Below are 26,945 nucleotides of genomic sequence, written 5' to 3' on the forward strand. Positions count from 1 at the left end.
AATCTGGAGAAGGAAATGTCAAACCACTCTAGTATTTTTGCCAAGAAAACACCAAATAGGGTGGCGAAGAGTCAGATGTAACTAAAATGATTGAACAACAACTGGAGGCTTTACAAATATTATCTCATTTAATCCTCACAACAACGCCAGGGGTGGGTTCTATTATTTTTTCATTTTACCATTGAAGAAACAGAAGCAAACAGAATTGCCCAGGGGCATACAGCTAGTGTCTGAGGACTAGTAGGAACTGGGGTCTTCTTGATTCTAGCCTGGGGATTCTGTTCACTTCACCACCTCAGAGATAGACACTGAAGTCCCTTCCAACTCTGGAAATTCTGTGTTTCTTTCCATATGTTGTTATGTCATCTTTCTTCCCAGCTGGGGTGTTTCATTCACTGGATCTCTTTGTACCAGGCTGGGCAAAATTTCTGAGCACATGAAACAACTGTGGGCCTGTTGGGTTAGAATTAGGGTTGCATGTAATTGCTAAGTGTCCTTGCCCATTAGACTTTAGAAAAGGCAACGCTGATGTTTGGTTGTGGGAGTTAGCGTCCAACGTGGCTCAAGACAGGGAACTTTTCCAAAGATGTTAATGTCTTCCCTGGCCTTCCTGGCACCAGCTTCTCTTTACCAGCCTGTTCTCTGTGCCACTTACAGGCTAATACTCATTACACAATGCTTTCCTTTCTGGTTACTCCCTGCTTTAATCTATGCTCTTCAAGGGTCCCATTTCCCACCTAATCAAATCTAGACTCTACCATCAACCCCTGCCCCAGCCATCCAACCTTATTTCTCAGGATTTTATAATCCCTACATGAAGCTGAGATCAACTGTTTGTGTTCCAAGTCTTTGGAATAGAGTAGAGATTACACTGGAGTAGAAAGGATGCTGGCTCTGATGTCCAGGATCTGGACCTAAACTCTGCTCTAGCCCTTAGCCATGTGGCTGTGGGCATGTCCCATCTCTAGGTAGTTGCAGTGCTTACTTAAAGTGCTGGGTCTGGAGTTAGGAACACCTTAGTTCAAATATAGCCTCAGACACTTACTAGTTGTGTAATTTTAGGCAAGTCACTTAACTGCTGACAGCCTCAGTTTACTCAGCTTTACATTAAGGATTTAAAAATCACCTATCTCACAGGGTTGTTGTGAGAATCAAATGAGATAATTATAAAGTGTTTAAATGCTTATTCCTCCCTCCCTCCCTCTCTCCCTCCCTCCCTCTCTCCCTCCCTCCCTTCCTTCCTTCCTTCCTTCCTTCCTTCCTTCCTTCCTTCCTTCCTTCCTTCCTTCCTTCCTTCCTTCCTTCCTTCCTTCCTTCCTTCCTTCCTTCCTTCCTTCCTCCCTTCCTTCCTTCCTTCTTTCCTTTTTTCCATACCTGAGCCTCAGTTTCCTCACCTACAAAATGAAGATAATATCTAAACAATTATAATTTATTTAACTGAGGAATTAAAACTTTGTACCCTCTGAAACAGATTTAGGAAAGGAAGATGTGTGGGTTAGTGTAATCATTCTATAACTTCCAAAGTATTTTAAGGGTAAATTTTATTATAAACTTGGTGATCATCAATAAAATAAATCCAATTAATTAGCAGAAATAAGGAGTAAAATGATACATTAGACTTTAAACTCTAAAATATTTGTGGTTTGTTAATATGAAAAGGAATCATTTCTTTAAAAAATAATATTCTCTTAGTTGCCTTTCAGTTCCTCCTTCCCAATCTTTTCATCTACATACTTATACAATTTTGTTCCTGCAGTTGACTTAATTTTTTCATATTAATATAGTTAATATAGCTAATAAAGTCATGGGATTTATAGCTGAGTGGCACCTTCAGTATAATTTAATCCAAATGTCTCATTTATGGATAAGAGAACTAAATCTTAAGAGAGGTGACATGACTTAGTTGTGAGCAGAGTCAGCATTTGAACCTAATTCCTCTGACTATATGCATAATATTGTTTTAATTCTCCTTTCTTCTCTTGCCATCACTTGGCGTGTCTCTTATATTTCTTCTTAGTTGCCTTTTTATGGCACAATAATACTTTATTACCTTGTCATAAAATTCCTATTCATAAAGCAATTTCAAGTTACCACAATGGATCCAGCTATTCCCCATTCATTGGACACATATAACTATCCCCAAGTCCTCCATTCCAGTTTCTAGTCTTTTCCTCCTCCTCAAATTGCCTTGTATTTACTGATTTGTTTACACCCAATATCCCTCCCGGTAGAAAACAACATTTTTTCAGAGCTGGGGCTTCTTTGTTACTGTCTTTGTATCCTCAGGAACTAGCCCAGCGTCTTGGCGCTTACAAGTGTTATTCGAATTGAATTTTTAATTGTTCAGCATCAGAGCCACCTCAAATATTTTGTATTTTTGCTGTTTTTGTAGTTTTCCACAGTGGGAAGGTAATAGCATCTTTTAAGATTAGAGTCCTGGCTGAGAGATCACAGAGTCAAAGGGTACAAATCATTTTGTAGCTTTTTATTGCATAGCATCATATTGTTCTTTAAATAGATGGCATCAGTTCGTAGCTCTCCCCACAGCTTAATATTGGGCCAATATCTCTGTAGCCCCATTACTATTAAATTTTATCATTTTAAGACTGCCTTCACCAAGATGATGGGAGTTAGATGGCATTTTGCATTATTTTAATTTGTATTTTTCTGATTATTAGAGGCCTAAGCAGTTTTTTCAAATGGATTTTTTTCAGTTAATGAAAACCTACCTTCTTTCCCTGCCTTCAAAAAGAGAAAAATAAAAACCTTTGTGACAACTGTGCATAGTCAAGCAAAACTATTTAAAAGATAATTAGCATTTTCTATTTTTTCTTTTAAAAGTGTCTGGTTCACATCCTTTAACCATTTATTCTTTGGGGGAAAAGGCCTTACTTTTAAAATAATTGTTCAAAGATATTTTATTTTCCCAATTACATGTAATAAATAATAACAATTTTCAACACACGTTTTCCAGTTTATAAGATCCAAATTGTTTCCTTCTTTTCCCTTTCCTCCTTCCTCCCAGAGATGGTAAGCAATTTGAGCTGCATTATACATGTACTATCATGCAAAATACACGTCCATGTGGCCATTGTTGTAAGCGAATACTCATATAAAACCAAAACCCCTAAATAAAACTGTAAATAAATTAATGTAAGGGTGTTACTTCTGTAAGGTGCCTGAAATCTCATAATTTACTTTATTCCTCCCAGCTACTTTCTGAGACTCTTAGAATTTGCATTTCCCCCCATCATTCCATGTATTGGTCTAAGTATTAAAGCCCCAGTTGTTGCCATCCCCCTCCCCTGACCCTCTATGGGTGACCTGGCACAGGACAATTTCTGTCCAAATGACAGAAGTAGTTTATTAAACTAGAGCTTTGTGGAGCTGAGAAGGCACCTTGGAGAATATCAAATCCAACCCCTCTGGCAAAGCCTGGGTTTTGTGTTGCTCCTTTCAGAACCACCACCACAATTCCATTTACATTCATTAAGTGAATTCTGTGTGTAAAGCACTATGGGAGTGGGATGGGGGCGGGAGATACACTAACAGAAACATGGGTCCCTACTCTCAACTGTGGGGGCAGAGGGAGCTATAACCTGCACACGAAGAATGAAATATGAAGGAATTTGAGGTGAGAGAATGAATGAATGAACAAAACATTTATTAAGCACTTGCTATGGGCAAAATACTGTGCTAAGTCCTGAGGATACAAATATAAGGCAGTCCCTGATCTCAAGGAAGTCCCATTGCAGTGGCAGAGACAACCCATATGGAAGGTTTCAGCTGGAAGTCAGCTGGGGAGGTCTGGTGGTCCTTGGAGGATGGTGGTAAGCAGAGGGTATTGCCTCTTCGTTTCCACCGACAAAATCATTTCCGTTTCTGACATTGAGCCGTTTGATAAGAACAAGGATTGGTGGCAAGAACTTTCCTCTGGAGCTGAGGCTGTAGAAGCTATGGGAGCAGTTGCCAGACTGTATCTGCACCATAGATTGCTTCCCAGGATATGACGGCTGAAGGCACTGGGCTTGAAGCATTGCTTATTCCCAAGGCTCTTGGGTACAGGGATCTTCTGGGCTGTCTCCATCAGGATCTGAGGGGAGACGGTGATCAGGGTGGTTATGGTGACCCAACTTGCTTGGCACATTGTGCCCATCTATCACCCTCCAGGGTTGCCTCCTGCCTCACAGAGTCTGGTTTATCACCCTGGGGGGAGGAGCAGTTGATTGGCAACTGGTGGGTAAGACTTAGCCCATTCTGCCCAGGATGATGGCTCTGAGGACTGGATTGGAAGTAGAATCAGTGGTTTGGGAGGTGCTGCCATGCCCAGGGCTCTTGTGCCCATCACTAACAATTGAGGGATAAGAGTAGATTTCATGAAGGAGGTATGAAGAAAGAAAACATCCAAGTGGAACTTCTAAGGAAAATAAAGGTGAGTAACAGAGTTGAGAGAAGACTGTATTCCAGGTATGGAGGAAGAGAACCTGAGTAAAGAGATGGAGACAAGAATAGAATGCCAGGTTATAATTTGGCTGGAGAGGGGAGACACACACACACTCACACACAGAGATATGACGAGAGAGAAAGAGAGAGAGTTTTTTAGTTGTTTTTAGTTGTGTCTGATGTTTTTGTGACCTCCATTTCTTGGCAAAGACACTGAAATGGTTTGTCATTCCCTTCTCTAGCTCATTTTACAGATGAAGAAAGTGAGGTAAATAGGGTGAAGTGACTTGCCCAGGGTCACATGGCTAGTGGGTGCTGTAATAAAATAGATAATCTGTATGAAACTATTTCTGGTTGCAATAACTGGGTATTGTGGCTTACTAGAGAGCTACTGGGGGAACTTTCAGGATGCCTATTTGTAATGGAGATAGATGAGAGATAATGAGAGATCCTGCTAGAGGGGGATTACTCTGGGGTTGTCTATTGATCACTAATGGCTAATAAGTCAAGATGTTTCCTATGTTCTTCCTCCCTCAGTGCCACCCTTCATCTCCCAGTTTTCCACCCACGCCTTTCTGCCCCTTTTCCCTCTCCCCCCTGTTGGTCAGCCACCTTTCTATGTAACTCAAAGGTGAACTGTGAGATTTAGAGAAGATACTCTTCTTCTCTTTCTCAGGTAAGGAGTTTTATTGAGAAAGATAGGACAGGATGGGAATTGAGGTGAGAGGGGTGAGGTTTGTCCCTAATCTACAAGGAAGGATTATGAGGATTTGGGGAAATGTCAGTCCAGTCACAACTGTGACTCAGAGACAGCCAGAGAGATGGAGGACAACTGTTAAATCTTCTTTCTTCTTTCAATTACACAGAGCTACCAGCAAAAGTAAATTTCTTCTCAGATTAATTCCAGAAGCTCCCCCAAGGTCTCTCTCTGACTAGATCAGAAAAAGCCAGTCTCTTTTGGTCAGGAACCCCAGAGAAGAGGTTTCTCCCTTGGTTAGTAACCCCAGAGAGAGAGAATCGGTTCCTTTCCCCTGGCTAGCTCCAACTGCCTCTCCTGGGAACATTATGTTTTGGAATGTTCACCTTGATTGAGAGATCATGTCCTTTACTTTGGTTTGCATGCTTGGTTTGTCTTGTAAATCCCCTCTTTCTTCATGCCTCTTCCACAGTGCCTAAAGCCAGATTTGAACTCAGGAAGGTGTCTTCCTATCCACTGCCTGCCTACCTAGCCATTTGTAGTTTATCCTAAAAGTAAAAGATTTCCCTGAAATACAAGAGTTGGATCAGAGCTCAAAGAATGGGCTAGGGATGGTCCAGACGGAATTTATGCATGTATACATAAAAGCCACTGATAAACCAGACTCTGAGGCAGTAGGCAACCTTGGAGGGCAATAGATGGACACAACATGGCATGCAAGTCAGGTCACCACAACTACCCTGATCACTGTCTCCCCTCATTAGCCTAGGATCACGCATGGCTTGTTGGTTCCTAGATTTAAAGCTAACAGCAACCCTACAGGTCATTTTTTTCATCCCTGCTTGGCATTTTATAGATGGAGCTCAATCTCAGATTAATGAAGCGATTTGGCCAAGGTCACACAGATAGTAAGTGCAAGAACTGAGCTTTGAACCCACTCTTTTAACTTCAAATCCCATATTCTTTCCATGCATTGTGCCACCTGCTGTCAGGGAGGTTATTTTGGCAGCTGTGAGGAAGATTGATTGGAGAGAGAAGACACCAGTTGCAGGGAGACCAAGGAAGACAATAGTCTGGGTGAAAGGTGATCGAGACCCAGATGAGGGCCAATAGCCGGGTGAACTAGGGAATTTGATGAGTTGGAGGGATGTTATGGAGGCAAAATGGCCATCACTTGTCAGTTGATTAGAAGAGGAGATTGAGAAAAAGCAAGTGAACTTGTTTTTGTAAGGTTTTTTTTTTGTACAAGTAAGGCAGGAAAATGGTAAACTGAGCATTTAGGGGAAAATCACAAGGTACTCACAGGCATTCCAACCTCTCTAGAGGTGTAGGTTTTGGCCCTTTCCCTTTTTCTTGATACAGAGCTGTCAGTATTCTTGTTAGAGGACATAATATTTGTTCAATGCAAATTTCAGTGCAACTGATGGTTCCTTCCATCATGAGGTACAAAATTAAATGATGTGGACTCACAAATCTGGACTCAGATATTTCCTAGCTATGTGATCCTAGGCAAGTCACTTAACATAAATTGCCTGGCTCTTCATTCCTCTTCCGCTTTGGAACCAATCTACTGTATTGATTCTAAGACAGAAAATAAGAGTTAAAAAAAAAAGTTAAATGACTGAGTCTCTGCCTTCCAGAAGGTTATAATTCAGGAAAGTGAGATAAGGTATATTTGTAGCTAAATATTAAGCTAATTAGAATATGATGGATACAGAAGGAGCAATCACCTACCATATTGGATTGGCTTGACTTTAGAGTTAGGGAGACTTTTGCCTCTGACATCCCGGCCATATGAAAGTGGAGACATCGTTTAACTTCTCAATATCACAAGCAACTCTTTCCACACCAGAAATTTCCTCAACCAGTGGAATTGCAGGTCTGAAACATCCCCTACCTCTCTAATGATACCATATAAATAAAAAGTATAATGGATCATTTGGGGAAAGAACCACCTGTAAGGGAAAGAAAGGAGATGGTAGCAATGAGATGTTGGGTCGCCATGTTTCAGCATGGCAGAACCAGTTTTCCTGTATAAATGAGGCAAGTAGGTGGTATAGTGGAAGGAGTGCTGGAGTCAGGAAGACCTGAGTATGAGTCTGGTCTCATATACTTATTTTCTGTGTGAACCCCAACAAGTTACTTTTAGACCCTGTTTGCTTCAGTTTCCTCAGGTGTAAAATGGGAATAATTACATTTACTCCCAGGGTTATTATGAGGCTCAAATGAGATAATAATTGTAAAACACTTGGATCAGTACCTGGCCCATAATAAGTACAATATAAATGTTAACTCTTACTATTATTATCCAGAAAATGAGGATGATAATAGCACTAACTTCCCAGGGTTGTTGTGAGGGCCAAATGAGATAATATTTGTAAAGTGCTTTATAAACCTTTAAACATGATGGAAGTTTGAACTCTTGTAAATGGGCTTAGAGAATTGGTGGAAGAAGGCAGATAGATAGTATAAAGAGTTTCTGGAGGTAAACCTACTTTTGAATAAATTTATGGAAAGGCAGTTTACGAGGCTTAGTTGATTGAGAGCCAGGCCTAGAGATAGGAGGTCTTGGGTCTCAGACACTTTCCTAGCTGTGTGACCCGAAAGTCACCCCCACCCCATTGTCTAACCTTTACCATTCTTCTGCCTCGGAACCAATATTGATGTCTAAGATGGAAGGTCAGGGTTTAAAAAAAAAACAAAAATAAAAAGCAAGGACTTTGTTAAAAAATGACAAGCTAGGAGATGATAGAGAATAGATGTATTTGGAAACAAAAATGACATTAAATAAAAAAGATAAAATAGAAATAAGATTTCTTAAAAACAGATCATCCTTCATAGTGGTAAAGAAAAGTTTTAGCCCTCAGAAGTCAGATTTTGTTGATTTATCAAATATCTATTAAACTTCATTATTGAATGTGAAATAGCAAGGTAGCACATCAACTCCATGTTAAAAGGAATTTAAAGAAACTATAAATAAATCTGAAACTGTTTAGGCCAAAATCCAGATTCTTTAGTTTGTAGGTTTTCAGAAAGAGAAATCATCGCTAGTAAAATTTTTGCAGATGGGAGAAAATTGTCCACATGCTGCAGACACTTGGCAAAGATGGTATTAAAACAATAAAAGTCAGTGTTGGTAGGTAGGGTTAGAGGGAGGGAGGTGCAGTATTATATTTTTGGTGGAGACCCTCTAGTTGTCATTCCATTAGTCTTCAGTCAAGTCCTATTTCTTCATTTTCTTGGCAAAAATACTGGAATTGTTTGCCATTTCCTTCTCTAGCTCCTTTTACAGATAAGGAAACTGAGTCAAACTGTCTTAAGTGACTAATAAGTGTCTGAGGCCAGATTTGAACTCAGGAAGATGAGTCTTCCTGATGCCAGAGCCAGCACTCTATCCGCAATTAGGAAAGGCTGTTTCAGAACAGTGGGAAGGATGCCTATGAGGAGGCACAAATGCAGGGCTGTAGGGAAAAGAGAGGATGCTTAGAGAAGTATTAAAAAGAGAAGAAGAATTTTAGTTTGCAGAGATAAAGACTTCGAAAGAGGACACTTGAAAGGGTCCAGATTCCTTGGGGGAGCTGGCGAGGATCCATATTCGTTGAAGGAATTGGGAAGAATTCATTCTGAAGTAACCCTCAGAGTCTCTTCTCCACTCAGCTTGCAATGGGCAGGGTGAGGGATTCAGGGGATAGTGTAGAGACCAGCCTAGATCTTGTAGAAATATGTTTTGGAGGAGATATGGTAGATCAGGTTCAAGGCAGGGAGAATATTAGCAGATGGAAAGCCCCTGGTTAATTACTGTCCACTCAAATGATGTTCAGACCTTTCTGGACAGAGAAAACCTGAAGTCCATCCACAGTAATAGCAAGTTGACTGGCTATGGGGGACTTCTGCTTTTCCCCATAGATGGTTTAATGATAGAGGGTAGGGGGGCAGCTAGGTAGTACAGGGGATAAAGTGCCAGGTCCAGAGTTTGGTGGACTTGGGTTCAAAAAGGACGTCAGACACGTCCTTGCTGTGTGACCCTGGGCAAGTCACTTAACCCCAATTGCCTAGCCCTTACTGCTCATCTGGCTTAGAATTGATATTGATAGAAGGTAAGGGTTAAAAAGAAATTAGGAGGTAGTGGTTTTTTTTTTAATTTTTATTTTTAGTATAGGCAGCCTGTTATACCTGAAAGAGCACCCTCAGAAGACCTGGCTCAAAGCTGGTCTTTGCTTCTTCCTAGCTGTTTGACCTGGGGCAGATCCCTTTACAAGCCTCCCACTAAGGGAGTAGTCGGAGATGGTCTCTAAAGACCCCTTTTAGTCCTAACATTCTATAAAATTCTGTGGCTCATGACACAATGAGGCAAAAAACCCAAGAACTATAACTGGGAATTATTAAGTTATTAATTATTATTATTAATTAATTATTTTCATTAATTTATTAATTTCTTTTTATTATGTTATAATTATTTATTAATTAATATAATATTAAATTACTATTAAATATAAAATATTAATTTATTAATTAATATTAATGATGATAAAATCCACAAAAATGAGAAACATCCCTCACTAAATGCCCTTCTTTGAGACGTATGTGTAGAGACTTTAAGTCATGGAAAGTGCTTGATTTTCATGAAGCATATATATTCAGTGACTGTCAAAGAAAACATTTTTCTTTATAATGCCAAGCCTTGTCTATACTAGGTGTTAAGTGAGTGAGTGAGTGAATGAATGTGTACACTCACATTGCTGATGGGTGGAAAGGACAGCAATAGAAGATGGGTTTCCAGACACTCAGCCCAGTGTTCTTCCATTATACTGCACAGTCTTTTAGTTAAGATTGGCATTGATGTTTGGAAAAAAGGGACGTAACTGGGGTGGGCTGGTAAATATTTAACAACTGGTTCTGTGGGATGGGGTGGGGACCAAAAACTTATATGCTAGATACACTTTTAAGTTTAATGTGCATTTTTAACTCTTTCTCCATCATTTTTTTAAGCCTAGATCATCGGTAAAACAATAAATCAAGCCCAGATTTGTAAGTGTTTACTCATTTCTGAGGCGTAAATCTCACACTGAAAATTTAAGAGTCAACTCTTGGTAGTGACCAGATCAGGCTCCAGGACACCCTTTGGGCTAAGCTCACCCTACTACCTTTTTAGGGGTTTGATTTTGAATGATTTCAACCTATATCTTCACTGCCTCTTTTCTCCCCAATAAAGCTTCAGAAGTCTTGAAAACTGTAATATAAAACATCTTTCCCTCTCGTGGTTTAGAGGACACCACAGGCCAGTTCACCTCCCCAAAAACAATAAATAATAGCTCACTTTTCTATAGTACTTTTAAAAATGTTTTTTATTAAAAAAAATTTTTTTTTAACCTTTACCTTCTGTCTTGGAATCGACACTAAGTTTTGATTCCAAGGTAGAAGAGAGGTAAAGGCGAGGCAATTGGGGTTAAGTCACAAGGCTAGGAAGTATTTGAGGTCACATTTGAACCCTGGATCTCCCCACTCTTATCTCCTGTGCTACCAGCTGCACCTCTATAGTGCTTTAAAATTTACAGAGATTTCCTTCCAAAAACAGCACAAAATTAGTACCGCAAGTAGCATTATTCACATTTTACAGATGAAGCCCTGTGATGTTTATCAAAGGAGTGTAGATATAGGGCAGCTAGGTGGTGCCATAGTGCTGAGCGCCAAGCCTAGAGTCAGGAAGATTCATCTCCCCGAGTTCAAATCCAGCCCCAGACACTTATTAGCTGTGGGACCCATGGCAAGTCTCTTAACCTTGGTTGCCTCAGTTTCCTCATCTGTAAAATGAGCTGGAAAAGAAAATGGCGAACCACTCAAAGTTTCTTAGAAGAAAACTCCAGATGGGATCAGGAAGAAGGGACATTAGAAACCCCTGAATCCAACCCACTCATTCAATGGATAAAGAAACAGAAGCCCAAGAGTTTTAAGTAACTTGCTTAAAGTCATACAAAGTACTATCAGGGGTGAGATTTGAACCCAGCCCTCTGAATTCCAGGCACTGTACCCCAAAGTCCCTTGTTTACAGCAGCCCTGTGAGGTGGATCACCCCAGCATTCTATATCGCCTCTCTTCTCTACTTGAGAAAACCGAGGAGCAGAGAGGTTGTCCAGGGCCATCCAGCTGGGTGTCAGAGCTGGCATTTAAACCCAGGCATCCTGTCTATCACACCAGTGCTTTCTGAGGTGACTTTCTCTCCAGAGCGCCGAGAACCTCCAACTTGAGCGTCATCTTGGCCACAAGCCTGGGCCACATCCCATTCTGAGGGCATATTAGTTACAGTGGCAAGTGCTTCGGGGCGTTGGTCTCTTAGAAACAGCTGCCTTGGCAGGACACCCCTCACATCGTGCCATCGCCCGTCACACGGGCACGTTAGTCAACAACCACTTCTTTCCTTCTCTCATCTCTGGAGGCTGGAACAGAGGCAAGGGGTGGGAAATTAGGGGAGGGAGGGAACAAGTATTTAGTGAGCATCTATTATGAGCTAGCTCCTGGGCTCCTGACAGTTCTCCTCTGATCCTCATCACAACCCAGGGAGTAGATGCTATTATCATTGCCATTTTTGTAGTTGAGGAAACGAAGGCAGACAGAGTTTAAGGGAATTGCCCAAGATCATACAGCTTGCAGGTGTCTAAGCCCAAGTTTGTGTGTGTTTGGAGGTTTTTTTAACCCTTAGTTTCTTAAAATCAGTATAATCAAAAGTATTGATTCCAAAGCAGAAGAGTGATAACTGGGGTTAAGTGATTTGCCCGGCTAGAAAGTATCTAAGCCCAAATTTGTGTGTTTTTTTTAACCTTTACCCTTCTGTCTTATAAGCAATAGGAAGGAATCATTGATTCCAAGGCTAGGCTATTGGGGTGAAGTGATTTGCCAAAGCTCACCCAGATAAGGAATTTCTCAAGACCTATTTTTGAACCCAGGACTTCCATCTCGGCGGAGCCTGGCTCTCTATCCACTTAGACATTTGCATGTTCCTGAGCCCACATTTGAACTCCAAGGTCTTCCTGACTCCAGACCCAGGGCTCTGCATCACCTGCACCCTAAGAAGTAGCCCCTGGGAGGAGCCCAGCTGCCAGGGAGTTCCCTGGGCATGGGGAGGGTGCTGTGACCTGAGACACTTCATGGTTGCTGCCAGAATTTTGGTCTATCACAGAATGGGTGAGAGACACTATGGGCATGGAGGGTGAGCAGGGTTGGAATTCAGCAGACTCTCGAGTAGCCTTTGCAGACTGTTTGCATTACTCAGGAAAAACATTTCCTGCCTGGCTCAAAGCCTTTGCCCAGGGGCTCCTTCCTGTTTTTTTCCCTCCATAGCAAAGTCCCAGGAGAAGCAGCTCTAAGCATGAACCTGGAGCCCCAAAAGGCAGACCTGCTGCTACCTCGACCAAAAGCCCTCCAGAGTGGTTGTTGGTTCTTTTTTTCAAATGTCTAAGTAGCTCCGCTCCTGAGAGTCACACAAATTATCTACTCTATTTTGCTGCCCTCCGGAAAGAATTCTCTAGCCTCATTGCTTTCCATACCTATTTGTTGTGGGTTAGTTATTTCAGTCTTCAGTTATTTCAGTCTTCAGTTTTCAGGGTTTTCTTGGCAAAGAGAACTGGAGTGGTTTGTTATTTCTTGCTCCAGATCATGAGGAAACTGAGGCAAAAAGAGTTAAGGGACTTGGCAGGGGTCACAGAGCCAAACAATATGGTAATTCACAACATTTATTAAGGGCCTAATGAAGAGAAAATATAGCGAAGACCCAAGTCTTTGTTCTCGAGAAGCTTACAGTCTATTATCGTTCTCCTTTTAGTTGTGTCTGACTCTTTGTGACCCCATTTGGGTTTTCTTAGCAAAGATACTGAGGAGGTTTGCCATTTTCTTCTCCAGCTCATTTTACAGATAAGGCAACTTGAGGCAAACAGGATTAAGTGACTTGTCCAGGATCACACAGCTAATAAGTATCTGAGGTAGGCAATTGAACTTGTGAGTCTTCCCGCCACTCTGTCCACTGTGCTATAGTCTAATAAATGATGAAATACCACCAAAAATGACTATTTACTCCTTGGGGGAGAGAGAGAGCCTTTGTGATCCTGAGATCCTGGGAAAGTCATTTAAACTCTGAATCTCAGAGATTTCCTTATATGTAAAATGAAGATGATAATTAATACTCACTTGGGACAGCTAGGTGCCAGATCTGGAGTCAGAAGGGCCTGGGTTCAAAATGTCAGAAAACAAGTGTCAAAAATTGTTTCTATATACAATAAAAAAAATTAATTTTAAAAAGGTCTGTGATACTACATGCTAAGTGCATTATAAAGTTATAAAACGAGAAGTTTGAGGGGGAAGATGATCTGTAGAACCCTCAACCATCAGCCTGGGTCACATCTACATTTGGTTTGATAGAATGTGGTGTACATTAGCATCAGTGAAATAGGAATTGAGAAACCTGGGTTCTAAGTCTGCCTCTGTTATGGCTTTGCTGTAATGTCTTGGATAAGTCTCTTCTTGTCAATGGGTCTCAGTTTCTACATTTATAAACTCAGGAAGTCCCAGCTCTAAGATTCTAATTTGTAACATTAAAAAACCATTGGTCCTGAGTGTCTGCTGCTCAGCCAAACTTAAACTCTCTCTCTCTCTCTCTCTCTCTCTCTCTCTCTCTCTCTCTCTCTCTCTCTCTCTCTCTCTCTCTCTCCTCTCTGTCTTGTCTCTCTCCCCTCCTTATCTTTCCATCTTCTCTCTGTCTTTTCTCTATCTTCTCTCTCTGTCTTTGTCTGTCTCTCTGTCTCTGTCTTTCTCTCTGTCTCTCTCTCTCTCTTTCTCTCTCCCCCTTCCTTCCCCCTTTCTTTTTCTTCCTACTCCCCACCCTCCCTCTCCCAGACCAACATACACATCTAGTTCTCTATCAGATCAATTTCAGCATGTTGGCCAAGGGACGAAAGCTCTGGACTTTCTACAAAGAAGATGATCTCATAGATAATGTCGTGCTGGTTGTGCATTTGTTGGTTTAACTTCTTGTCCCTGTGATACCCTCAGCTTCCTGTTCCCAACCAGAGGCCATAGAGGGATGTGCCATGGTTTGCTGACACATTGTTTTTTCTCCCCTTTGATCTTTAGAAAATAGTCATCTTTGGTATAATTGCTACAGTTTTGAGGTTTGCCTACCAGCCACAGCAAGTCTTAGGGAATCTTTCCATGCCATGTTCAAATGTAAATGAAACAGCAAACCCTAAGTGGGCGCGCAAGAATTTGAAGCACATTTATTAAATGCCTACAGTGTACTGGGCACAAATGACAAAAATGAATTCTTGTACCTGAGGCAGCATCCACTCTCTGCGGAGATATAAAGAAAGAAGGAAATGCAGGATAACTTGAGGAAGGAGGAGTTTTACAACTGATGGTATCATTGTTATCATGGAAGAGAAAAAGCTTTGGAAAGTATTAAGCCACATGTATAACTCCGATCAAATTGTTTACCATCTCTAGGAGGAGGGAGGACAGAAGGAAGAGAGAGACACTTTGGATCTTACAATTTTGGAAAATATATGTTGAAAATTGTTATTATGTGTAATTGGGAAAATAAAATATTTTTAAAAAATATTAAGCTGATCTGTCCTGAAGATGGCAGGTACCAGATTCAAATCTGGCCTCAGGCACTTCTTAAATGTGTGACCCTGAGCAAGTCACTTAACCCCAAATGCCTAGCCCTTACCACTCTTCTGCCTTGGAACCAATACTTAGTTTTGATTCTAAAACAGAAGATCAGGGTTATTTTTTTTTTAAGCATTAAGCCTTATTCACATGTAGTGTTATAATAGTTGATTGCATATATGCAATGACTTCAATGATATCAATGGAAAGCACAATGACAAAAGTACCCTAAAAACTTTTTGCTGTATTATAATAGTTCAGCTTGGCCAAAGGGAGAAAAGAGAATATACCACCCTCTTGTCTTTACACAGATTGGGGACTAAGGGTGGGGGACACTGCAAATACTGTCTTACATAGTCGATGTCTTGGTTAGTTATGCTGAATTGGTTTTTAAATTGTTGTTTTTCTATCTTTCTTACAAGAGATGGCTCTCCGGGGAAGGGAGAGGAATAATGTAAAAATAACTGTATTAGTAATAATAGATATTTATATAGTGCAATAATGTTAAATATCAGTTATTTTTATCCTCTAGATGCCCAGGTTTTGTCAACCTTCCCACCCTCTCCCTATTAGTTCTTTGAGCTGAGTCAATCTCTTCATGATTTTTTCATCCTCCATAGCACAGCTCCTTGAATTTTTTTTTCAGAAAAAAAATTAATTAATTAATTTAGAATATTTTTCCATGGTTACATGACTCATGTTCTTTCCCTCCCCTCCTCCCACCCCCCTTCTGTAGCCAACACGCAATTCCACTGGGTTTTATATGTGTCCTTGATCAAGACCTATTTCCATATTACTGATATTTGCACTAGAGTGATCATTTAGTCTACATCCCCAATCACATCCCCATTGAACCATATGATCGATTATATGTTTTTCTTCTGTGTTTCCACTCCCACAGTTCTTCCTCAGGATGTGGATAGTGTTCTTTCTCATAAGTCCCTCAGAATTGTCCTGGATCATTGCATTGTTGCTAGTAGAGAAGTTCATTACATTCGATTGTGCTACAATGTATCCATCTCAGTGTACAATGTTCTCCTGGTTCTGCTCCTTTCACTCTCCATCAGTTCCTGGAGGTCTTTCCAGTTCACATGGAGTTCTTCCAGTTCATCATTCCTTTGAACGACTCCTTGAATTTAGTAGCTAATAAATAAACGTCTGTTAAATCTGGGTCTGGGTGGTCCGTGCATGTCACCCAGGCTGTCGGAGGAGGTTGCAATTGGTAGTGAATCCCTCTCAAGCTTGTTGAGGGTCTCCCCTAAGACCAACACCAGTCTGAGAGGGGAAGTTCCTAGGCTGCCAACAGAGGGACAAACCCTGGCCAGGTTAAAGCTTCCCTACAGATTGGGATGGGCAGGAATGGCCCCTGCCCTTCTGGCCCCCATGAGATAGGGAGACCCAATCTAAACAAACAAAAACAAGTAAGTGAATGAATGAATTCAGTGCTGATAGGGAAAAGCCCTTAAGGAAAAGGTGAGATCATGCTAGATAATGAATGGCTAGTAGAAGACCAAGGTATCCTTTCTACCTCTCTCCTAACATCCTTGTGGGGATAAAGCCCTGTAAGCTTCAGAGAGAAGAAAGAGTTACGGAATACTGCACTCTGGATTTTACACAGCAACATATATAGGCTATCCCAGTTGTGTTCTTTTTTTTTTTTAACCCTTACCTTCTGTCTTAGAATCAGTACTGTGTATTGGCTCTAAGGCAGAAGAGCAGTAAGGGCTAGGCAGTGGGGGGTGAAGTGACTTGATCAGGGTCACCCAGCTGGGAAGTGTCAGGCCAGGTTTGAACCCAGGACCTCCTGTCTCTAGGCCTGGCTCTCCATCCACTGAGCTACCCAGCTGCCCCCATCCCAGTTTTTAGCTAGAGAAACACTGACTTTTGGGTTGTCTCGGGTTTCTTCTTTTGTTCAGTCCTGCCCAACTTTGGGACTCCACAGGAAAAAGTTCTCTTTCCATACATATTTGTTGTCATTTAGTCATTTTCTGTTGTGGTGGCTCCATTTGGAATTTTCTTGGCAGAGATAGTGAAGTGGTTTGCCATTTCCTTCTCCAGTTCACTTTACAATTGACAAAACTGAGGCAAAGAGATGGAGTGACTTGCCCAGGGTCACACAGTGAGGAAATATCTGAAACTGGATTTGGACCCAGGAAATGGAGTCTTTCTGACTCCGGGTCTGGTGTTCTATCCACTGAGCCACTTGGCTATCCCGAGGTGTTGTATGCATGTGAGCTATTAGCGTGATTAGCTTTTGTGCCCTTTTCCTAACTAGTCCTCCCCCCTCGCCTTTCAGTCTGCTGCTGGCTGGGCCTGGAGGAACAGATCCATCAACATGAACCACTATGCTAACAAGAAGAGTGCGGCTGAAAGCATGCTGGACATTGCTCTGCTGATGGCCAATGCCTCCCAGCTAAAGGCTGTGATAGAACAAGGACCCTCCTTCGCCTTCTTTGTCCCCCTCATCGTTCTCATCTCTGTCTCCCTCGTCCTCCAGGTGGGAGTGGGCGTGCTGCTCATCTTTCTGGGTGCGTACTCTATTTGTTGTTTATCGTGGGTCCCCCCTACTTCATAGGCTTAGTCCTTGGAGTAACTAAAGGAGGGTAACAAGCGCTTTGTCCCAGAGTATGAAAATTTAGAGGACCCCCTCCCACCTTCCTTCTATAGGGTTATGGGTAAAAATTAGGGTTGTTGACTGAATATGTTAGTGGTCGCCAGGAATTTAAATTCAATCCCAATAAAATATGGAGTAAATCTAAAATTTGTTAAGATTAAAATTTAGGGGAAACTGAGGCAAGGTAGAAGTTAGTTTCTCTGCAAGGAGTATTATATTTTTAGAGTTTTATTTGAGATTAAGAACTTAAGAAAATACAAATAAGAAAGCATGTGCATAGGTGGGCTGAGAGGCCCGTTCAACCTCACCTACATCATGAGACTGCTTGCAAGCGGAAACAGGAAGAGAGCCAGTAGGCTTTTACAACCAGTTAAATAGAACTTTTGATCCCACCCTGGTGAGGATCTCAGTGAGATTACAAAGCATTCTGGGAGCCAGAGCAAGGACTTCTGGGATTTGGAGTCCAGGATTCAAGTCTCCATTTTTACAAATTCACAATAGAAGCAATTAAGCTTTGCCCCTAGTTAATGTGAAGGCAGAAGCTACCGGATGATTTTCTTTGGAAGCCCCAGTGGTTATCCCCAGCTTGTCCTCTGTCACAACCATGATAGCAAGTGCCCTGCCGGGGTCCTGGCATCACTTCTGGCCCCCAACTGAATTGAGATTGCAGGAGGTAGCGCAGTGTGGTTGGAAGATGCCTGGACTGAGCGTTGGAGGATCTGGTTTAGATCCTGGCTCAATCACTTAATTGGGTATGTGATCTTGGGGAAGTCACTGAATTAATTTCCTCATCTGTAGTGGACTAGCTACCTTCTAAGCTGTAGATCTCTAGCCCTTAGATCTTTTTTTTTCCCTTCCCATAATCCTTTCCTTTTGCCTTAGAACCAATTGGTCCCAAGGCAGAAGAGCAATAAGGGAGCAGGCAGTGGGGGTCAAGTGACTTGCCCAGGGTCACACAGCTAGGAAATGTCTGAGGCCAGATTTAAGCCTAGGACTTCCTTTCTCTAGGTTTTAGTCTTTTGTAAAATGGAAAGTATTATAGTAATGTACATAAGCCATGAGACATATCAAAAGAGGTGAACAGAGGAAGGATTTATGTTCCTCTATGGGAAACTCACATTGTTGGGATATATCTCTGAATTATTTTTTTAAAACCTTTCCCTTCTGGAAAAGAACAAGAATCATGTAACCGTGGAAAAATATTCTACATTAATTAATTAAATAAAAATTTTCAATAAAAAATAAATAAACCCTTCTGTCTTAGAATCAATGCTAGATATTGTTTCCAAGGCAGAAGAATGGGAAGGGCTGGTCAGTGGGGATCAAAGTGGCTTGTCCAGGATCACACACAGCTAGAAAGTTTCTAGAGCCACATTTGAACCCAGGACCTCTCAGCTCTAACTGCCCCACCTCTATGATTTTTATATGAGTTCCTAAATTGTTGCTTAAGATACAGAGACGTTTAAGTTTGTTTCTTCTATGTCAGAAGTGGGATTTGAACTCTGATCTTCTCAGCTGTAAGAGTTCATGCTTGTATGGTCCTTCTCATGACATGAGTAAGTGGGACTCAGTCCTAGGTCTCTTCTAAGTCTAGAGCCAACATTCTTTCTCCTGCACAGCACTGGAGCTTGTGGGCTGAAGCGGAGGGGGAAGCTCTCAAAGGAGATCCAACCACAGTCAGGATTGCGTAATCTGAGGTTTGTGGCTAGAAGTCGTAGCATGCCCACAGCTTGTACCGGTCATGCACGGAGCCTGGAGCCTCTGCCGTGGGGACCACTTGGGTCTATGATGGGGATGCAGATGGGCATCTGCTTTGGGCCAACAGAAAGGCTGATGATGGAGTACTCTGCCGGCACGAAGGTTCTGGTCCTTGTTACCCAGTCTGTGGGCTGGGAGGCAGGAGAAGCCCCCTTGGTCCAGGAAAGGGCATTGGAAGGGAAGCAGGAATAAGAAATTCCTGGAGCTGTGACTCAGAGGGAAGCTGAGATCCCTGAGTGGGAGCAGGGAGGCCACTGGTGTTACTGTTTGGGAAAGCCATTCTAGCTGCCATGATTCCAGGGGAGGAATATATTGGCTTAAAATGAGCCCAGGCACCCAAAGGCATGAGAATCTTTAACTGGTTCAAATCTCTCAAGTCTTTCTTGTTTTAGAAATCTTTGTTTTTTGGGTATATATTTTTAAATTTTTATCTAATTGATTTTTAAATTTTTTTAAATTAAAAAAATTGTATTTTAAAATTTTTATTTAATTGATTAATTTAGAGCATTTTTCCAGGATTACAAAAATCATAATTTTTCCCTCCCCTCTGCCCACCCCCTCCCATATCAGACGCACAATTTCACTGGGTTTTACACATGTCTTTGGTCAAGACCTATTTCCATATTACTGTACATCTTCATTTTTAAGGCACTTGAGCACTTTTTTCCTTAGTTTTCTTATCTGCAAAATGGGGATAATAGCAGCACATAGGTGAATTGTGAGAATTAGATGAGGTAAGCTATTAAAATGCTTTGCCAACTTCACAGGACTTTCTTATTTTTATTCCTGAGCCACAGTATCTTTTTCTGTAAAAGGAGGGAGATAAGATGGGCTCTGAGGTCTCCCCCTGTTCTAGATTTCAGATTCTACGATCAGAAAGATGAGCTCGCTGTGGTAAATGCCTTCCTTCCTTTCTCTGTTGGCTCCTTCCTCATTTATCTCCCTCTCCTCTTCCTCCTCCCTCCATCTTTATCTCTTCTTTCTCTCTTTCCTCCTCCTCTGGTTGTTTCTGCCCTTCAGTGCTGGCTATTTCCTCCCCTTTCCTGCTGCAGGGAGATAATATTTGACTTGACTCAAGGATCCAGCACATTCCTGACCTACTTCCAATGTTGGTAGAAACTTGGTGAGGGCTTGCTTGGGCTGTGAGCTGAGCCAAGGGGTTGGCAAGTGCAAACTGGTGGTTTGGAAGTAAACCTGAGAAGAGGACTACGACCCTCTCTTACCCTGGCACACAGTAGGGCTTTAATGAATCAAAAATCAAACTGAAGCTGCTCTCCCCCAGGGATCTGGGCTTTACCTCTGGCCCAAAGTTCCAAGGATTTGCCTGGACTTTGACCTCTTTCCTGCTTCACTCCAAATGCCTTTTCCTTATTCAAATGGACATTTCCTGCTCCAGAGCCCAGGTCTAATTCCTTGGCTATTTTCCTGCCCGGGGAATAAGGATCAGGACATTGAGAAAAGAACTGGATTTGAAGTTTATAAGGCCTGGATTCAAAATCTGGCTCGATTTCTTACTGCCTGGTGATTTTAGGCATTTCTTTCTTTTCTCTAAGCTCGAGTTTCCTCTGCAATGAAATGAGGACTAGGAGACTGCTGAATCCCTTTCCAGTTCTAAATTTGGTTCTTTTGCATTTCCAATAATGATAGATTAGTGGGATGAGGATATGGATCCAGAAATTGCTGGTATTTATAAATTCAGGAGGTGTGGTCTGAGTCTGGGAACCCAGTTTGACCACCCTGCAGAGAAAGAGCAGAAAAGTACTTGGAAGGGGAAAAATATAGGGAAAAAGGCAAAGTTGCTAGACTAGCTGTGTGACTCTGAGCCTCTCTATGCCTCAGTTTACTTTTATGTAAAATTAGGCAATGGGATTGAATGACCTCTGAGGTTCTTTCTAGCACTAGAGCCATTATTCTTTGGATCCTCCTTATGTATATATTTAAACTTTTTAAGGCAGCTGGGTAGTTCAGAGGATAGAGAGCCAGTTCTGGAGATGGGAGGTCTTGAGTTCAAAAGTGGCCTCAGACTCTTCCCAGCGGTGTGACCCTGGGCAAGTCACTTAACCCCCATTGCCCAGTCCTTACAACTTTTCTACCTTAGACCCAATACACAGTATTGATTCTAAGACACAAGGGAAGGGTTTTAGAAGAAAAAAAAAAGTAAAATCCTTAAGGGAGGGAATAAGTATTTAATTAGCCTAATAAGTGAGCCGGGAAGGGCTTTGGTTAGCTGTTTCTTCCTCAATACACCATATGCCCAAGAATGGGTTTGGTGTCAAATCCCAGCTCTGCTCTGTGTATCTCTGTGATCCGCATCAGTCACTTAACTTCCCCAAGATTCCGTTTCCCCATAGACAAAATAAGGAACTGGTTTAAGTCATCTCTAGTTTTCATTTTATCTGGGAATCTGTGGTCCCGTGATTTCTTCCTAAGCTGAGCTCTGCTGCTTTTCCTTGAGTGGCTCTGCCTGTTCTTGGCCAGCAACCACCTTTTATGAATTGTCCATAGAATGTCCAGCAGCTGCCCAAAGAGAAGATTTGGGTTGGGTTTATTAGAGCCCTTTCTGGAAAGACTTGTGATCCTGCCATTGGCTAAGGCTTTGAGCTTCTCTCTCATTTCCGTCTTTTGGGCCATGGATGGCTGTTTGGAAAATGGGGCATTTTTTAATGGATTGTGGACAGAGTTCGTGGAGAGCCGTGAAGGAGGAAGGCCAGACCAACCACCAAGGCTCTTTACGAGCTCCCTCCACAAAGCAGGCTCTCGTTGGCTCCTGGTTCCATCGATTCCTTTGACACTTCATTTAGGGCTGAGGTGGAAAGTTTTCTTTTCAGATGTGGCTGGGAGAAATCTGAACACCTTTCCCTGCCTCCTCTCCAGAGGAAGGGTCAGCCGTGGCTCCCTCGGTTTCTAGGTGCCTTCTGGAGCCAGCTGGGTTGGGAGCTGGGCAGTTCTCCTGATGGTCTTCCACCTTCTCCTCTGCCCTCCACCGCAGTGCTTTCTGCTGCATTAGGTCTTGGTGTTTGGAAGTCATCCCCGTTCCCTGCCTTCTTCTGATTGGAGTTCAGGAAGGCTCCCAATGAGTTCTGGGCATGGGGCATTTATTTTAGGGTCTTGTTTCTCCTTTTCTTCTTCTTTAAAAAAAAAAAAACAAAACCCTTCCATCTTAGAATCAATACTGTGTATAGTTCTCTAATACTATATCTCGTTCTAAGGCAGAAGAGCAGTCAGGGCTAGGCAGTGGGGGTTAAGTGACTTGCCCAGGGTCACATTTCTTAATAATTAGAGCTGTACAAAAGTGAGATGGGCTGCCTCAAGAGATGGTAGATTCCCTCTCTTTAAGTCTTACAGCACAGGTCCCACAATTATTTGTCATAAATGCTCTACAGGGAATTCTTGGTCTGTGGTAAATGGTGAATGAGTCAGGCTAGATGACCTCTGAAGTCCTTTTTAAGCCTAAGATTTTGTGATTCTCTGAAAGGAGAGACAGAGGAGGACCCTCACTCTATTGCTATTGTTTAGTCATTTCCAATTGTGACTGACTCTCCATGATCCCATTTGGGGTTTTCTGGGCAAAAATACTGGAGCAGTGTGTCATTTCCTGCTCCAGCTTGTTTTACAGATTAGGAAACTGAGGCAAGCAGGATAGAGTGACTTGCCTAGGTTCACATAGCTAGTATGTATCTGAGGATGGATTTGAACTTGGGTCTTTCTGACGCCAGACCCAAATAAATCACATAAATTTTGTTCAGAGAAAACTAAGGCTTGTGGAAGGTAGTGACTTACCCAGGGTCATCCAGAGAATGTTCCTCTGACCCTACTACTACTACTCTTTCCACTAACCTTGCAATATCTTGCTCTTATTTAGAAGGTACTTGAAAGATTCACCATTTGATGTATCTTCGCATCTTTGTCAACTTGGCTTGCAGGACGACTTGACTTAGCACATAAAATTTCATCACAGATATTAAAATTTATTTTTTCTCTTACCCCTGGTCTTGCAAAGATGGCTGTTAGGCCAACCCACCCTCTGACCAAGACAAAAAAAAAAAAAAACCAAAACCACAAGTGAGGAAACAAAACTTTGCTCGCGTCAAAATGAAGTGACGATTTAGCAACATGACTCCAGATGCTGTTAGGAAATACTTTAAGTGAAACCTTCCAACTCTAGTGGAAGTTAGAAGGGCCTGGAGGGAGAGGTATTGCATGTGTGTGTAATAGGACATTGGGACCATCTATTCAGGGGTCCTTATTTTATTTTATTATTTTATATTATTTTATTGTGAAGATGAATGGGCAGCTTTGTGGTGCAGGAGTTGGGAAGACTCATCTTCCTAAGTTCAAATCCAGTCTCAGATACTTACTAGTGGTGTGACCCTGGGCAAGTCACTTAACCCTGTTTGTCTCCATTTCTTCATCTGAAAAATGAGCTGGAGAAGGAAATGGCAAACCATCGTAGTATCTCTGTTGAAATTAGCTCCCTCTATGAGAGAGAACGCTATCCACATCCTTTTAAGAAAAAGAAATTAGCTTCCCCAAAGACCTACATGACATTATGAAGAATGAAATGAGAAAAGGAAACACTATACACAGAGCAAAGAAATATTGTTTGAAGAACAACTTGTCTATCTTCAAAGGAACAACTGATAAATAGAAACAAACAAGACATGGTTGTGTATATATACATTTTTTTTTGGTCACAGGATGCCTTCTCTAGTGCAGGGAAGGGAAAGAGGGAGGGAGATATCTGGGAACTTTAATGTAACAAGCAAATTAATAAAAAAAAATTAGTTCCAATTTTTAAAAAGGTTTTTTTCCTCAAATTACATGTAAAACAGTTTTTAACATTTGTTTTTTCAAAGTAATTTTTGAGTTCCAAATTCCTGTCCTTCGAGACAGATTTTACATGTGCAACATGTTTCCATATTGCCATATTGCAAAAGAAAACAGACCAAAAAAGAAAAGATTAAAAAACCAAGAAAAATAAAATTTAAAGAGTATGCTTTCATCTATGTTCAGAGTCCATCAGTTCTTTCTTTGGAGGTGGATAGGATTTTTCATCATACATCTTTTGGAATTGTCTTTTTATCATTTATATTGTTAAGAATAGCTAAATCATTCCCAGTCAATCGTCACACAGTATTGCTGTTCCTGAATACAATAATCTCTTGGCATTCTACTCACTTCATTTTGCATCAGTTCATACAAGTCTTCCCAATTTTTTCTGAAACCATCCTGCTTGTCATTTCTCAAAGCACCATGGTATTCCATCATCATCATATACCACAACTTGTTCAGCCATTTCCCAATTGATGAATATTCCAGGAAGGCTCTCTTTGAGCTTAAAAACTAAAATCTAGAGCAAGACAGCAATAGGGTAAATGGATGTGTTTGTCAAGAAACCAACTTATTTCTTTTCTCTTTCTTTTCCCTCAATTATAGTAAAGTACGACCTTAATAATCCCGCCAAGCATGCAAAGCTGGATTTCCTCAACAACCTGGCGACGGGACTGGTGTTCATCATTGTTGTTGTCAACATCTTTATCACCGCCTTTGGAGTTCAGAAACCATCTGTTGATATTTCTGCCCAGCAGTAGAATTTATTCAGGTGATGTAATAGAAAGGATACTTGGAGATATTTTTAGTTGTAATAAATGAGATACTCTGCCTTGACTAGAGAGATACTAGAGGAAACCTCAAAGTGCCTAGTATAAATGGAGAGAGTGATACTAGGGGAATATTTGAGGGTGTCTATCAATTCCCTAGATGAATAATTGATTAATATTTTTCCTACCCTCCTCCTCCCTCAATACCTCCCTTTACCTCCCTCTTCAAAAGCCTTTCAGCTTTGCCCCTTCCCCCCTCCTTCCCAGAGTGGACGATGAGGTTTAGAGAAAATACTCTTTCTTTCTCAAGTAAGGAGGTTTATTGGGAAAGATAGGACAGGATGGAAGATGAGGTGAGAGGAATGGGGCTATCCCTAGTCTATAATAAGGGTTAGGAGGATTTGGGAAATGTCAGACCTGTCACAACTGTGACACAAAAGTCTGTCAGGGAGATGGGAGGACAACTGTTTAATCTTCTTTCTTCTTCCTTCAAACTCAAATATCAGAGACACCAATATCTTCTTCACCACACTTAGCCACCAACCAAAAGTTAATTTCTTCTCTGCCTAGCTCCACCCCCCCCCCCCCCCCCGGGTCCTTTAGCCGAGGACAGAAGCTAACAGGGGACCAGTTCAGAGCTTCTTCCCCATTCAGCCTGGCTTGACTCCCCAACTGTCTTTCCTGGGAAATACATTCTATTTGGAATGTTCTTTCTTGATTGACAGCTGAGGTTCTTTACTTTGTGTTGCATGCTTGGCTTGGCTTGGCTTGTAAATCCTCTCCTTTACAGTGAGCTGTTGGACCATTCCTTCTCTCCCTCCCAAGGGGATCTATTTTAGATAAGCAGAAGGGAGATGGCTCTGAGAAGGGGATGGGTTGTCGTTCTCAATTGACCTGAAGAATCCAGGTATTAAACACCTCTGGTTGTCCTGGCCGGCCGGATGGCAGGCTTGAGACTAAGATCATGTTTCTTAGCACTGACCATTTTCACACGGTGAAAAAAACCCCCATGATGCGTGGTCTGACCAGAGTTGGTGGCATGAATCCAAGGCTCCTGGCACTTGCCACAGAGAGACCAGCCTGATCTGCTTTTTGACAAACTGGAGAAAGAATAGACCCCTTGGCAGTCTCTCATCCCTGGCTTCTTTCCCCTAAGTTAGAGAATTCATTTATTCATCTTTTCCATTCGTTCACCACTCATTTATTGTGTCTGATAATAACAAAACATTTACTTTGGTCTATAAAGAACTTTATATATACAACATATAATAATTTATATTTATATATAATCTGATTTGTTCTTCACAACAACCTTGAGAAACAGATGTTTTTATTCCGAAGTGCTTCATTCCTAAACGAAGGTAAGCTGAGGCTGAGAACAGTTAAGTGACTTTCTCAGAGACACTTGGGGAAAGAGAGAAATAAACATGTATGAAGTGCCTGCTGTGGGCCAGTATTATTTGCAGAAATTATCTAATTTGATGATGAAAACAACCCCTGCAATGTAGATTCTATTCTTATCCCCATTTTATGATTAAAGAAACGGAGGCAGATGGAGTTACGTGACATGCTCAGGCTTATGTAGCTAGGAAGTGTGAATCTAGATTTGTACTCAAGTCTTCCCTCTGTCAGACTCAACGCTCAATCCACTGTGCCTTCTAGCTTCCTTGATGTAGCAAAGCATCCGAGGCAGGATTTGAACTCTGGTTTTCCCGACTCCAAATCAACACTCTACTATACTACTTAGGTACTTGTGAAAATATATGTAATAGGGGCAGCTAGGTGGCTCAGTGGATAGAGAACTAGGTGGGTTCAAATCTGGACTTCACATGCTTCCTTGCCATATGACCCAGGCTAGTCACTTAATCCTAATTGCCTAGTTTTATCTTTCTTACAGTTCTTCCACTCTTCTTTACAGAAGATAAAAGTTTAAGGAGAAAAAAAAGGGGAATTATATTTGAATCCATGGGAGCTGATAAGATTACCAAGTAGACAGTATAGTGAATAAGAGGATAAGAGAATAACAGGTGAACAATTTTTAAATTAGAATGTGGGATTTGCATATTAACATGTCAGAGATCCATGATTTCTTTAGTGTGGTCATCCCATGCCAACTTTCATCAATAAATTACATGTTTACTAGTTGTTTCCTAAAAATCAGGCATTGGCCTTAAAGAAA

General features: G+C 41.5%; 1 protein-coding gene across 2 annotated transcripts in view; it reads left to right on the plus strand.

The window, feature by feature from the left end:
• NINJ1 (ninjurin 1) overlaps positions 1–26,945 on the plus strand; it is a 44,299-nt gene that overhangs the window by 15,355 nt on the left and 1,999 nt on the right. The window contains exons 2-3 of one of the 2 annotated variants that reach the window (XM_007500373.2): positions 17,091–17,322; positions 24,603–24,768. In XM_007500373.2, coding sequence (XP_007500435.1) covers positions 17,091–17,322; positions 24,603–24,757 — 387 coding nt within the window. In that variant the 3' untranslated portion in view covers positions 24,758–24,768. Of the gene's footprint in view, positions 1–17,090; positions 17,323–24,602; positions 24,769–26,945 lie in introns of those variants that run through there. The other variant, XM_056804816.1, reaches the window with a different exon arrangement.

Source organism: Monodelphis domestica, chromosome 7, assembly GCF_027887165.1.
Source record: "Monodelphis domestica isolate mMonDom1 chromosome 7, mMonDom1.pri, whole genome shotgun sequence".
NCBI classification, from domain to species: domain Eukaryota; kingdom Metazoa; phylum Chordata; class Mammalia; order Didelphimorphia; family Didelphidae; genus Monodelphis; species Monodelphis domestica.